The sequence below is a fragment of the Pan paniscus genome, chromosome 4, assembly GCF_029289425.2.
Source record: "Pan paniscus chromosome 4, NHGRI_mPanPan1-v2.0_pri, whole genome shotgun sequence".
Lineage (NCBI taxonomy): Eukaryota > Metazoa > Chordata > Mammalia > Primates > Hominidae > Pan > Pan paniscus.
This window is the reverse complement of record NC_073253.2, coordinates 94,104,184-94,118,732: the sequence shown is the minus strand read 5'-3', so window position 1 is coordinate 94,118,732 and position 14,549 is coordinate 94,104,184. Positions and strand designations below refer to the sequence as shown.

General features: G+C 33.4%; 1 protein-coding gene across 2 annotated transcripts in view; it reads left to right on the top strand.

The window, feature by feature from the left end:
- CHD1 (chromodomain helicase DNA binding protein 1) overlaps positions 1 to 13,414 on the top strand; it is a 73,948-nt gene extending 60,534 nt beyond the window's left edge. For both annotated transcript variants that reach the window (XM_034960293.3, XM_034960291.3), the window contains 6 exons: positions 11 to 151; positions 5,053 to 5,231; positions 8,564 to 8,660; positions 9,620 to 9,671; positions 10,247 to 10,457; positions 11,893 to 13,414. In XM_034960293.3, coding sequence (XP_034816184.1) covers positions 11 to 151; positions 5,053 to 5,231; positions 8,564 to 8,660; positions 9,620 to 9,671; positions 10,247 to 10,457; positions 11,893 to 12,238 — 1,026 coding nt within the window. In that variant the 3' untranslated portion in view covers positions 12,239 to 13,414. The remainder of the gene's footprint in view (positions 1 to 10; positions 152 to 5,052; positions 5,232 to 8,563; positions 8,661 to 9,619; positions 9,672 to 10,246; positions 10,458 to 11,892) is intronic.
- Positions 13,415 to 14,549: the final 1,135 nt, after the last annotated feature.

Below are 14,549 nucleotides of genomic sequence, written 5' to 3'. Positions count from 1 at the left end.
TTTTCTTTAGTTGAGTGAATCCAAGTCTGATGGTAGGGAAAGATCCAAGAAATCTTCAGTGTCAGATGCTCCAGTTCATATCACGGCAAGTGGTGAACCAGTTCCCATTTCTGAAGAATCTGAAGAGCTGGATCAGAAGACATTCAGCATTGTAAGCCTTAGACTTTCTGATTATTAGTATTAACTCATAAAACATTTAAGTTGAAGTTTGTCATTTATAGCATTTAATTTAGAACTGCATTTGAATTTATTGTAGATTGATAAAAGCAATGTATTTGAAATTTGAAGGGTGTCTTTTTTTTTTTTTTTTTCTTTCTTTTTTGAGTTAGCATCTCACTGTCGCCCAGGCTGGAGTTCAGTGGTGCAGTCACGGCCCATTGCAGCTTCAACCTCCTGGGCTCAAGTGCCCCTTCTGCCTCATCCTCTCGAGTAGCTGGGACTAGAGGCATGTGCCATATACCCAGCTAATTTTTAGTTTTTTGTAAAGATGGGGACTTTATGTCACCCAGGCTGGTCTCGAACTCCTTGGCGTAAAAGGGAGATAAGCCTGGGTGTGGTGGCTCACACCTGTAAACCCAGCACTTTGGAAGGCCGAGGCAGTGGATCACCTGAGGTTAGGAGTTTGAGACCAACCTGGCCAACATGGTGACACTCTACTAAGAAAAAAAACAAAAATTAACTGGGTGTGTTGGCGAGCACCTGTAATCTCAGCTACTTGGGAGGCTGAGGCAGGAGAATTGCTGGAACCTGGAAGGCTGAGGTTGCTGTGAGCCGAGATTGCACCATTGCACTCCAGCCCGGGCCGACAACAGCGAGACTCTATCTCAAAAAAAAAAAAAAAAAAAAAAAAAAAAAAAAAAAACGAAGATAAAAGGAGGCCAAGGTGGGCCCAGGTGCTGGGATTACAGGCATGAGCTATCGCACCCAGCTGGTGTCTTAAATTTAGAAGCAACTCGGAAAGACTTTTTAATAAAGACTTTTAAGAAGAGGGGTTTAACAAGTACTTTGAGTGAATTTGTTTTCCTCCAGCTCGTATTTCAAATTTTTAAATTCCCAATGCCATTAAAAAATAAATAGGTACACACACACACACACACGTGTAATAGTGCTTCTTATTTATGGTTAAGGACTAGTTTTTTTCCCAGTCTTTTGCAGACCAATATATTTTTTAAAAAATACAAGAAGAATGAAATGTTTCACTAGAAAAGTGAAATAAGAAAAAATTATGTACAAAATATGAGCCTAATGTTTTGTTAGTAGATGCAGTAGCTATAACGTTGCATTGTCAAATTACGAGTTTCTAAACAGGCTCAGTTTTTGTACCGATGTTGTTTAGACTGGCAATATCTCTTGTCAAATATACTGATTCTCCATGTTGTCATGCCTTTGCGTTCCTCAAAGTGAGGGAGAAACTATCTGTGCCTTTATTCTGAAGACCTTATTTACTGAAGATAATTATAATTTATGTATTTATTTATAATTTACTCAATGTATGTATTCATAATTTATTTACTGAATATAATTATATACTTATGTAATTACATAATATAACAGTATGTATGTGCTTAATAGTACTGACTCTTGAGGCAGAATGCTATTTGGTAAGTAAGTATGAAGATTAAATGAATTGGTACATGTAAAGTTTACAGATCAGTGCTGTCTTCAGAAAAGCTCAGAAATTGATAGTGATTGTTGTAGATGTTGTTCCTAAATTCAGACATGTGAAGCAGATAGAGTGAGACTAAAAAGTCCAATTGCAGAGCAAAACCAGGAAGAAATAATAATGTTAGAGAAAAAAGGGCTGAGTGATATGAGACCGATAATGTAGTTTGGCTTTAACTAGGACTAGGAAATGTTTCCTTACAAGCCACAACTGAAGGAAGCACTTATAGTCTGATATATAGATGTGTCATGTTTATATATAGTTACAATATACACAAATTTATATATAAATATATATTCCTATATTTCCTTTTTAGAGATTTCTAGCATCTGAATCTTTTATACTAATTGGAGCAGTTAACATACTTCAGTCACTTGTTAGACTTGGGTGTCAGCTTTATCACTAGTATTAATCAAATGCTATACTTCAAAGAGGGAAAATTTCACCTTCTAAAATTATATTTGTTTTCAACCCATTATGTCCTTCTAGATCCCCAGCTTATCCTCTTGTCCTACTTTCTCTTCTTTTGCACCGTGACTAGACAATGTTGATTTAATGAACCCACTAATGTATTTCCTACTGATTCCACAACATGCCCTAATATAGTTCAAATATTGTTCATGCTCTTTAAATATATTGGTTTTTTACCAGTCCTCTTGTTCTCCCTACTTTGAGCTGATGACATTCTTCCAGTCACTGGGAGTATTGGAGACATTCAAAGCTGCTGCAGCTCCTATCTTCCATTTTATTTATTTGAGCCATATTTTTTATCTCTGGACTTTTATTTTTATCTCCTCTGCAGGTTCACAGGCTGGAATTTCTTCTCTCTTTTTCAAGGGTAACCGTTTTTGTTTTTGTTTTTGTTTTTGTTTTTTACCTACTCTGTATTGGGTGGGAGTCGGGGGAGGTGGTATTCTTTAGCTTTTTTGAAGTGAAAACATTAAACTTTTCACTGGAGCTACTTCCCCTTCTCTATGTGGTCTACTAATGAATTAGGTGAAATTGTATCTCTTGCCACTTTTTTTTCCCTCACATTTCTTTTTTAATCTTCGGACTTTTTCATGTAACTGCTGGAATGGAAAAATTCCTGCTGTGCACAATGCATGAATTTCCTCTCCATTAATCTTAAATGATATTGTGTGTATCATGGAAATGAAGACTGGAATAGTTCTTAAACGTGGACTCTGTAGCCAGACTTTCTGGCTTGTATAGGATTTTACCTCTAAGTAAGGAATTCCATTGTATTTGGGAATAGCTCTAAGTAATTATGAAATTCAATGGCCTTTTCTAGGTCGTCACTCTCTAAACATATTTGCTTCATTTGGCACCTTGATTTTCCTTTTACTGGTTGTCTTCCTAAATGACAGTATAATTTAGCAGTCAAGAAAGAGCAGAGTCTGAGGTCAGTTAGAGCTGGGTTTGACAGATGTCATTGTATTCTAAGTTTCAGTTTCTTCTATAAAATAGATTAAATACTATTGCAAAGGACTATTGTCAGGGTCTATTCTTATTGCTTCCATCCTACTCATACCTCAGTTTGTACTCCACATAGCAACCAGAGTAATCATGACTTAGAGGGAGAATAAAGTCACACCGTTATATTTCTGTGCCTAAAACACTCCAGTGGCTTTCCATCTCATTTAGGAGAAAAGATTCTTAGCCTGAAACCAGCCTCGTAGCATCTAGTCACCTCCCATCGTTGCCGGCCACTTCTCTCACTTACTTGGTTCCAGCGACACTGGCATTCATACTTTTTAAAAAAACATGTCAAACAAGTTTTAGGACTTTCATGTTTGTTTTTTCCTCTACTTGGAATGGCTTACTCCTTCATTTTCTTTAGGTGTCCTCTCAAACATTGCCCTTCTCTGAAATCTTGCTTATGATAAGATAGGAAGCTCCCTGCTCTTTCTTCCTTTATTTTTCTTTATCACAGTTGTTGTCATCTGACATACTATTTCTTGTTCATTTACTGGCTCTCTTATACTAGAGTCCAGGTTCCATAAAGGCAGGATCTGTTCTACTTACAGCTCTATTTCCTGCATCTGGAACAATGCCTAGAACATAGTATGTACTAAACTTACATATGTTGGATAAATTATTTTCTAACAGAATATAAACTGCCAAAGTTGAACAAAAAATAGGAAACATAAAAGCAATGAATAAACTAAAAGTTAGAAAGGAAATTAAAGATTTTCCCTTTCTTAAAGCATCAGATCTGACTGAATTCTAATTTTATTTATAATAAGAGAGGTCCTTCAAAGCAGTGGTGTGAGGATTTATTATTTTATTTTTTTGAAATAGGGTCTCACTTTTGCCTAGGCTGCAGTGCCAGTGGCATGATCACAGCTCATTACAGTCTCCTGGGTTCAAACAGTCCTCCCACCTTGACCTCCTGAGTAGCTGGGACTACAGGTGTGCGCCACCATGCTTGGCTAATTTTTTTTTTTTTTTTCTTTTTGGTATAGAATCAGGATCTTACTGTTGCCCAGGCTGATCTCAAACTCCTGGACTCAAGTGATCCTCCCGCCTCAGCCTCCCAAAGTGCTGGGGTTACAGGCCTGAGCCACCATGCCTGGCCCAATTTCTTAATAAATGATGTTGGATTATCTAAATGTATTGTCTGATGTTGACCCATCATCCTTATATTCCTAGAACTAAACCAGCTTGCTTTCTGTGAATATGATGTTAAATTTTTATTTGTTTTTGCATTTACAAATTTTATCTGATGGTTGCCTTGTTAGTAATATTTTTATTCTGATTTTGGTATAAGGTTATAGTTCCTATTGCTACAATAAAACATGCAATTCTTAATATGTCATCCTTTTATTAGCATGTCAGGAATGTATAGGCCAAGGAAAAAGTTACCCTTTGACCCTCTACTCCCCAACCACCCAAAATATGAAGAGCAAGCCATTATTGCCACCTTCTGTTATCACAAAGGTTTGGAAGAATACAGTTTATATATCTAGCTATATTGATTTTAATAGTTTTGCTAAAATCATTTTACCCTGTATTTAGTGGATAGTAGGGTATTAAATTATACTCTGAAATATTTTACTATCTTTTAATAGTCTATATTTAAGACTCCTTAGAATAGTGTGCTACAATATAAAAAATAACCATTTTTGTAGAAGCTAAGTAAAATCCAAAACTTTTACTTACTCAAAGACTGATTTTAAATGATAATGGAAAGGCTTGCTTTCCTGAAGAAAATCTAAAGGGGAAAGAACCCTGATGTATAAGATTTGTGAAGTGAGATTTAATTGCTTATTTTGCTATCAAACAGTGTTATAATATTATACTCATGTAAATATCATTGAAGGAGGTAGATCTTGTTGAATTTAGGTTTTTAATACATGTGTTTATATTCTTGTTTTCTCATTTTAAAGTGTAAAGAAAGAATGAGGCCTGTTAAAGCAGCTTTGAAACAACTTGATAGGCCTGAGAAAGGCCTTTCAGAAAGAGAACAACTAGAACATACTAGACAATGTTTAATAAAAATTGGAGACCATATCACAGAATGTCTAAAAGAGTATACAAATCCTGAACAAATTAAGCAATGGAGAAAGTAAGTGATACACTTTTCAGGAAGTGTTAAATTTATATTATATAACTGTCTTTTTTTTTTTTGTTTTCTTTCCTGATTCTGAAGTTTAGGTAACAAGATAATTTTTAAAGAGGTAACCTATGGATGATTGTTTTAATTTTTCTCCCTTTAATGTTAAATTTTTTTATTTATGAGTGGTTACTTATGTATCATGGTATGTAACAAGTGGCATCTCTGCCTTTAAAGAAATAGTGAAAGCTGTTTCATTAAAATTCAGATTGCATTTTATTTGAAAAAGTCTTTGCAATTTACCAAATTATTATCAGTAGTATCTTTCGAAGTTGGTGTTCCCACAAAGTTTATTGTTGCTTGAATTTAGCAATTTACCTCCTGGATACATGTATAAAGATGTAAAAATTAACATCCTCACGCAATGTAAAATGCAAAAAATTAGGAAAATAAAGGTAATGTAGTGCAAATTGTTCTTAAAGCTAAATTTAGCTAATCTAAAGGATTATATTAAAATTCTTCTCTACTTTTATTAGTGTAAAAATGCTTGGCTTCTATCTTTTACATTTAACTGGAACTATAAAATTTGAAAGCCTGGCAACTTCTCTTTTAAATAATGCCTTTTGCCAAGAATGGAGGACCACTGAATGAAAATACTTAGTTGTATCTTCACCAATTTTTTGAATCCTTATAATTAGGGCTTAGATTTTTGAGGTTCAAAGAGTTAGAATATCTACCTTTTCTGCTTTCTAGATGAGAAATAAGGAACATCTTATTGAAATTACACAGTGAATTTGGTTGAAAGTAAATTTAAAAATGAGCAAAGAATTAAAGAATTTGAAATAAAATTTTAAGTAAAATAAAAAAAGTTACACAGTGACTAATACAAATAGGTACCATTTCAAATTCGGTTTGTTATAAGGAAAGGGTGGGGAAACCTTTGGAAGAAGAGAGACTAATAGCCAGGAGACTTAACTTTTTCATTGTGTTCTGTCACTTTACATCCTAAGGCTATGCTCTCACCTCACTTTTCTTTACTCAGTTGGGCAGATTACCTTTTTGGTTTTCCCCTGTTTGGTTCTCAGTTACTTTGATTTCATATTCCTTATTGTTCATTCCTGCTGCCACTCTCTCTGGTTAAACCAAATTCCCTTAAGGGGGAGATGGGGAGGGAAAGAGGGAAATATCCCATAAAGCAAAATAGCTTTTGCTGTCTTGGAGAAATTTTATTTTGATTTATTTATTTTTTTGAGATGGAATCTTACTCTGTTGCCCAGGTTGGAGTGCAGTGGCGAATCTCAGCTCGCTGCATCCTCCGCCTCCTGGGCTCAAGCTATCCTTCCACCTCAGTCTCTTCGGTAGCTGGGACTACAGGCCCACGCTACCAGGCCTGGCTAATTCTTGTATTTTTTGTAGAGATGGGGTTTCACCATGTCAGCCAGGCTGGTGTTGAACTCCTGACCTCAAGCAATCTGCCTGCCTTGGCCTCCCAAAGTGCTGGGGGGAATTTTTTTTTTTTTAATGCAGAAACAAGAAAAAAAAGTACCTTATATTAAGACCTATCATTGGCTGACCCGATCCCCTCAAGAACAGTCATTGTGGGCTGGGCACAATGGCTCGTGCCTATAATCCCAGCACGTTGGGAGGCCAAGGTGGGCGCATCACAAGGTCAGGAGATTGAGACCATCCTGGCTAAGACGGTAGTCTACTAAAAATACAAAAAAAAAAAAAAAAAAAGTAGTCAGGCATGGTGGCATGTGCCTATAGAACCAGCTACTCAGGAGGCTGAGGCAAGAGAATCGCTTGAACCCAGGAGGTAGAGGTCGCAGCTATTTTGCTTTAAGGGATATTTCCCTTTCTTTCCTGAATGAAAGAAGATAGAGATCTAAACCACAATTACAGAACAGTTGGCATTAAGCAAGTGTTACAGTAGGTTACCATAAGGATCTTTTTGTTTTTTGCTTACAATTTTTTTCAATATATTTTTTGACCAAATTTCTTAAAAACAACTGAAATGCAAGACTAGTTTTTATTTAAAGATGACTGTAATAAAGTGATGGCCAAAATAGAATGTATATTTGTATTTTATTTGTCTTATCAAATATGCCTCATTCTAGCTGATCCTTTTAATAGTATTACTTGTAGAAAATGTGAACAGATATTTACTATTCCATTTTACAGAAGAAAAAAATGGATTCAGATGAAAAGCATTTTAGGGCTGGGACTGGAGAATGACAAAGGAAACACCTAGGACCTGAACTGTTTAAAAGAGGCACTAATTCTTAGGTTTGTGTAAGTGCTAACGCTTGCCTCAGCTCTGGTGCTTTGTTCAAGATCAGACAGTCATTTGGATGATATAATTAAGACCAGAATCTGATTCCTGACTAGATTTTTTGGGGGGAAAATATTTTTATAAGGAATTTACTTAGGAACAAAAAGGTACTTTATTAACTTCCTACCTTTTACCCTTATAAGTTAATCGTAGAATGTAGATATGTTCGAGATAGTCTGTGAATTTATATAAAGGCTAGATGAATTTTCCTTCTTCTGTGGATTTCATTTCAGTAAGGTATCATTCAATATATTCTCAAAGTTCATTTTAAAAATATATTTCAAGGTAAATATTATACCTCTAGTGTATATTTGAATCTTCTAGGGATACTACCCTAACTTAGAACCTAACATTCCTTTTCTTTTTGGAGGTATATTTGACAATTACAGTTCCTTATATGTTTAAGGTATACAGTTTGATGATTTGATATACACATGCATTGTGAAATAATCACAGTCTCTGATTAATTACTGATGCCTCCCTTGGGATGGGAAGAGATAGCAAACTGTACCTCATTTATGGTGTTTGGTTGTGTTACTCTTGGGACCATTACATTACCATTATTAAGTGACAGTTAACTTTTTAATGCATTATTTAAGACAATTCTTTACAAGCATAATTCATATTATCTGATGGTATTTCCACTCCAGTTATTAACATACCTGTCCCTTATATGCATAATCAGGATCACAATATGAATCTGAGTCACTTCCTGATTTAATTTATGTCTTTGGTGCATTTCAAATTAGGATTGTACTGCTTTTCACTCTAAAGACTATAAAATGAAGCGATTTGGAAGAGAAGTAAAATTTAATGTTTAGTTTCACTGGAGTCTTATTCATATATGAAGTTTTGAAAAAATGCGTAGGAAAATTAATATCCTTAAGAGTTTGTTCCATAGAGGGCTGTGTATGTGTATGTGTGTTTGTGCCTGGAGGGAAGGAGTTCCATGAAAAAAACTAAATATTTTCCACCAGACTAACTTAATTTGCCTTTTTTAAAATTCTTCTAGAAACCTGTGGATTTTTGTATCTAAGTTTACTGAATTTGATGCAAGAAAATTACATAAATTATATAAGCACGCTATTAAAAAACGGCAGGAGTCTCAGGTAAACTTGACATCATATTTTTTCCCTGAATTTATATAATTAAAACCTTGAGACATTCTTTTTACAGAGCAGTTTGATTAATAAATACAGAATGAATAAGATAAATTTTAAAAATCACCATTGAACACCACAGTAATAATTGTTGCAGGCAAGATTCACAGAAGAGAGGTAAAATTAATGGGCAAGAAAACAGGATATTGGCAGATCTCTTCTGAAATGTTTATTAGTTATAAAGGGAAAATAATAACTTTATAGAGAAACTTGCCTGACCCACCTTAAACAAGTGATCAAAGTTAATGTCACCAATAGTTAAGACATATCAGCATCATGAACCCTCTGATACTGAGAAAGGTACATCACTTATGTGGAATTCTTGCCAAAAATATATAAGTGTTATTATGTGAAAATATCAGACAAGCCCTACTTGAGGGATATTCTATAAAATAACTGTCTGCTACTCTTCTAAAGTGTTAAGAGCATGCAGTAGACTAAGGAGCTGTCCCAGAGGAAGACGTGACAACTAAGTGTAATATGGGCTTCCAAATCGAATCCCCGAGCAGATAAAGAACATTAGTGGAAAAATGTGAAATCTGAATGAAGTCTGTTCTTCAATTAATAGTGTTATACCAATGTTAATTATTTGGTTTTGATCATTATACTATGTTTGTATAAGATATTAACATTAGGAGAAGCTAGATGAAGGGAACTCAGTATTTTTGCAACCTTTCTGTTAAGTCAGTTTATTTCAAAGTGAAAAAATATCTTTAAGTCATGGGACAAGTAGTTCATACTTTAAAAATGGAGATCTATAAATGTCATACATGTATATATACACACATAAACATTCTAATATCTTGTGTGAAGACTTCATTATCAGTATTTTCTAAGAATTATCTCTGCTTTTTTGTAAGTTTGTGAAGTCACCTAAAGATTCTTACACATGTGTGCATTTATTTTAGCAAAACAATGATCAAAACAGCAACTTGAATCCTCACGTGATTAGAAATCCAGGTATGTAAGCCTTACTGATTGGGAAAATAAATTTAAAAAATTTTTTTTTTAATTTTTGTTTTAAATAAACCAAATGATAAAAAAGGTTCTTACCTTGTTTTTATTTATAAGTACCTTTATATTAAGGAGATACAGTAATTCTGATACATACCTACATTATTATGTAAAATGTATTCTCTTAAACTGTAGTTCATTTTAGTTTATTATCCTTTTAATCATCCTTTTCTCAGTTTCTAGAAATTGTAGAATGACTGTTAAAATGAACAAATATTCTTTTTTATGTAATTTGGAATAGTAATGCATTCTTTCTGTATCAGAGTCACAAAAGTATAGTCTGAGAAAGGAATAGGTCCCATATTTTTTAGTTTTTGTGACATTTCAGAATCAAGCGACCTTTTTTAATTAATCCTTAGTACTGCTTTTATACACCATTTCTAAATGCTTTAACTGCTTGTATTTGGGAACCGATTTTGTTTTGGCAAGGGTTGAAACGAATTCTTGTTATCTATCAACTAAGTTTTTTTTGCCACATATTATTTTTAAGGTCATTAATAAAAGTTGTACTTATCTAACAGATGTGGAAAGATTAAAAGAGAATACAAATCACGATGATAGCAGCAGGGACAGTTATTCCTCTGATAGACACTTAACTCAGTACCATGATCATCATAAAGACCGACATCAGGGAGATTCTTACAAAAAAAGTGATTCCAGGAAAAGACCCTATTCTTCTTTTAGTAATGGTAAAGACCATCGTGATTGGGATCACTACAAGCAAGACAGCAGGTAAACTTGGCAGTCACTTTAGAAATTTTGCTTATGCATGTTTTTCTCCTTATCATGATATTCCTGTATTTGACCTATCAGCCAATTCAATCTTCATGCAGTCAAAACAAATCTTGTGAAATAAAGGTGTTGTATATAATTAAGAAAAATGTATATATTTTAAGAACTGAATTTCTCTATAAAATGGATTTTGAATTATAAAATTGAGATCAAAATATGTAGTAAGGTGATGTAGGGAGTTGTATGATTATAAATTGCGTGGGGTTCATTGTTGGTTTTGAAGAATATTGGCTCAAATACTCTTTAAAATATAATAAGTGGGATAAAAGCTTGATATAGTGATTCAGGTTTGGTTTAGGAAATTTTGCATTCCGTATTTTTAAAAAGTCGGGAAAAATTAATATATGTGAACACATCTCATTGAGGTAAAACTTAACCTCAGCAATCTGGAATATTATTGGAACCAGGAAGGTTTTTTGTTTATTGTTTTTTGAAGCCTTTGAACAGTAAGCAACCTCAGTGTAATAACATCAGAATACTTTTTATTCCTTTATTGATAAAGAAGTATTTTCGGTAGTTAATGATCACTACTAAAAGTAAACTTGAAAACTGAGATTTATAGTATTTATGCTTTTATAGTAAGTAGAAGAAACAAATTAGAAGACATTCTTTGTATTTTAGTGTTCATTACAATAATTTCTTTGAGAACCTCTGTCAACACTATGAACACATCAGTTGTAGAATGGCTGTTATTTGAAGGGGTCAAATAATTAAAAGGAAAAGGCAGATTTATAGTATATATTTCACAGGCTTATGCAATATAGTTACAGTTGTGTGTGTGTCAGTTTGGAAAAGGCACTCATTTTAGAGAATAATTCTCATTAAACTGCCACATTTATTTTTTATCAAGCTGTCACATGTTTGTATGGAGTAAATTTCGTAATGATTCATGTGTCGAGTCTTACTATGTAACTAGTCAAACTTGAGGAAGCTTTTAATAGGCATCAGCAACCAGTGAAAAATTTTTCAGCATAGACTGCATTCTAGCATTTTTAAACTTTTTCCTGCTTAGAGGTTGATAAAAGGCTCTGGTCTCAGGAGTATTTCAGATAGTTGTAATAATCTTAATTAAGATGCAGTCATATAAATGATGTGTAAAATAAAAAGCAGCTAATTATCTAAAATAGCCATGTGAAATTAGATGCTATTTTAGGGGTTTTGTATGGTTCGCTTTAGTTTTATGAATCAAATAGTTTTTCCAAAGAGATATATCCAGTGATTTTTGAGTTAATTTAGTAAGTTTTATAATGAAACACTGAGTTTCTATACAATTAAAAACATGTTTTAAGGTATTTTTATGTTTTTTAGTTATCTTTTATTTGGAAACATTTTAATTTGCATGATTTGTCTAAAATTCTCAATTTTTCTTTATTAGATATTACAGTGACAGAGAGAAACACAGAAAACTGGATGATCACAGGAGTAGAGATCACAGGTCAAATTTGGAAGGAAGTTTAAAAGATAGATCTCATTCTGATCATCGTTCTCACTCAGATCATCGGTTACATTCAGACCACCGGTCAAGTTCTGAATATATGCACCATAAATCTTCCAGGGATTATAGGTATCACTCAGACTGGCAAATGGACCACAGAGCTTCCAGCAGTGGCCCTAGGTCACCACTAGATCAGAGATCTCCTTATGGCTCCAGATCTCCATTTGAACATTCAGTTGAACACAAAAATACACCGGAGCATACCTGGAGTAGTCGGAAAACATAACAAAAACTGATACTTCGTCTTTCTGGACTTTTCTTTTAGCCATATATCATAAACCAACACAGTAATTGCCTTACATGACTTGAAAGATATAAACAGATCTTCTATCAGTAGCAGTATTGTTACTTCTTTCCAGGATGCAAGGTCTATTATCCCAACAGAAGAGAAAATATTTTTATATTTAAGGATTATGCTGCACTGTACTACAGAATTGTAGTACGTTTTTTTGTTTTCTTTTTTAAAGAAATGGAAAATGTTTACTATTACAGGGACCTCAACACTGCCCTCCCATACAGGCTGGATAAAACTGTTTTTAAGTCAGTGATTTTAGACTGACCTCCATTTAAATTATGTTTATATATGAACTTTACTCTGACCTGTGATCACGTTTCAGGAAGGAATGAAAGAGAGTTCTTTCTTAATAAAGAAAAACACTCAAGGACTTTATTCATTTCCAAAGCTACTTGTTTACATTGTACACTGCGACCACCTTGCCGCTTTTCATCACAAGCTTGAATATTTAAATTCTGTACTTATATCTGTAAAATAGCCAGGAATTTCCTGTTTGTGATCTATTATGCCTTTTTACAAAAAAAAAATGGCTGTAAATTATTGTAAATATTAAAGGAACTTTCCTTACTTCCTTCCCTTTCTCAGGCTTTTTTTGACTGTTCCTTTCCCTACCAACTCAGGCCTTCTTATTAAAAAAAAAAAAAATCAGTGTAATAACACTTTTTAATGATTTGTCTTGATGGAATTATTGTTTAGAATGTAAAAATGGGGAAAGGGGCCACTTAATTCCATTAGTCCTCTTTTTATACTGAAGATTTTATTAGATACATGTTATTCCCTTTTTTTTCCTTTTTTAGTCAATATTGTGTTTGTAGTTTTAAAAAATGGCGAGATATGTAAAATCTAAACTGCATGCTCTGGAAACATTTTTTTCAGATGCATCTGGTTTTAAAGGGTAGGTGTATAAACACTTTTCAGAATCCAAAATGGCCAAAAGTTATTGTAAATCCGTTTGTTTTCCCGTTTCATGTGGGCAATAATGTCAAATGTGCTATGCAGCCAGGTTAACATTTTAGATAAACTTGATTGACTTTTAATATAAACTGTTACAATGCACACTGATTGTATATAAAAACGTTATATATGACAAATTAAATTTAAGAAAAAGGATATGTGGGCTCCTGTAATTTTCTGCTGCATTCTTACTCCCTCAAGCACTTACCACCACCGCCCCCCACCCCCGTTTTTAAGTAACATTTTGCTGCCAGAAAAAGTATTTTGGTAAGCAGTTGAATATTTGTAATGTGTAGCATTACAACTAAATCTGTTTTGGAGACTATGAATATTCCTATGAAGTAAAACTTAGGTCATAGACATTTTTGTTGGCCCCTTTTGGCTTCCTACAGATATTATTATGGGATGCTTTATATTTATTCACAGATTTTTATTTTGTTTTATATTCAGCGGGAAGTTTTTAAGTCATGTGGCACACATTCTTGCATGTATGCTTTGATGTAACAAATTTGAATCTTTGACGAATATAAGTATGTGGACATAATTTCTCTAGTATTGCTCTGTGTGTCACTGTTAGCTGTGGGAGCAACCTACAGATATTTGTCCATAGGTGTATTTTTTAATATTTTCCTTTGTCCAATTAGGTTTATGTGTATAAAAGCTTGTGGGTTTTTTTGCTTTTTGTTTTGTTTTGCAGTAATTTCTCTTTCTGATACAGTTACCCTGAAGAATAATAATGCTTTGTTTCTTTTCTGGTATATGAGAGAACATGTGAGGGAGTAGCTCAGTTTTTTAAACATCTAATTTATAATTAAATATAAAAGTAATGAAGGTAGTCCTGGCACACATTTTTGAAACTTTTATCACTTTTCTTTACATTTAGTATGACTATTTTATTCCACAAGATAGCATTTGACTAATTCATAATGCTTAAGTCATAAGATGGTGGCTGGCATTTTTTAATTTATTACTTTTTAGCTGAGATATTTGCATTATATTGTACAAATTTCACAGAACAATGTTGCATTTTCTGACATAAGGCTCTAATTTTTTAAATAGTGCTACATTTAGTTGAAAGTTTCAGTCAGCTAGTTAGCTGAGTTGAATGAAAAATATAGAACTGTATGTACATTTATCAAATGACAAAATATGTTCATTTTTTGTAAGAAATCAGAAAAATTAAGACGCAATGGTGAAGAACATTAGTACATAAATATAGCAGAACATTCTCCATAAAATATTCTGTTTTCATTCTGCTCTTATTTTTATCCAGTTATGTTTAATTTTT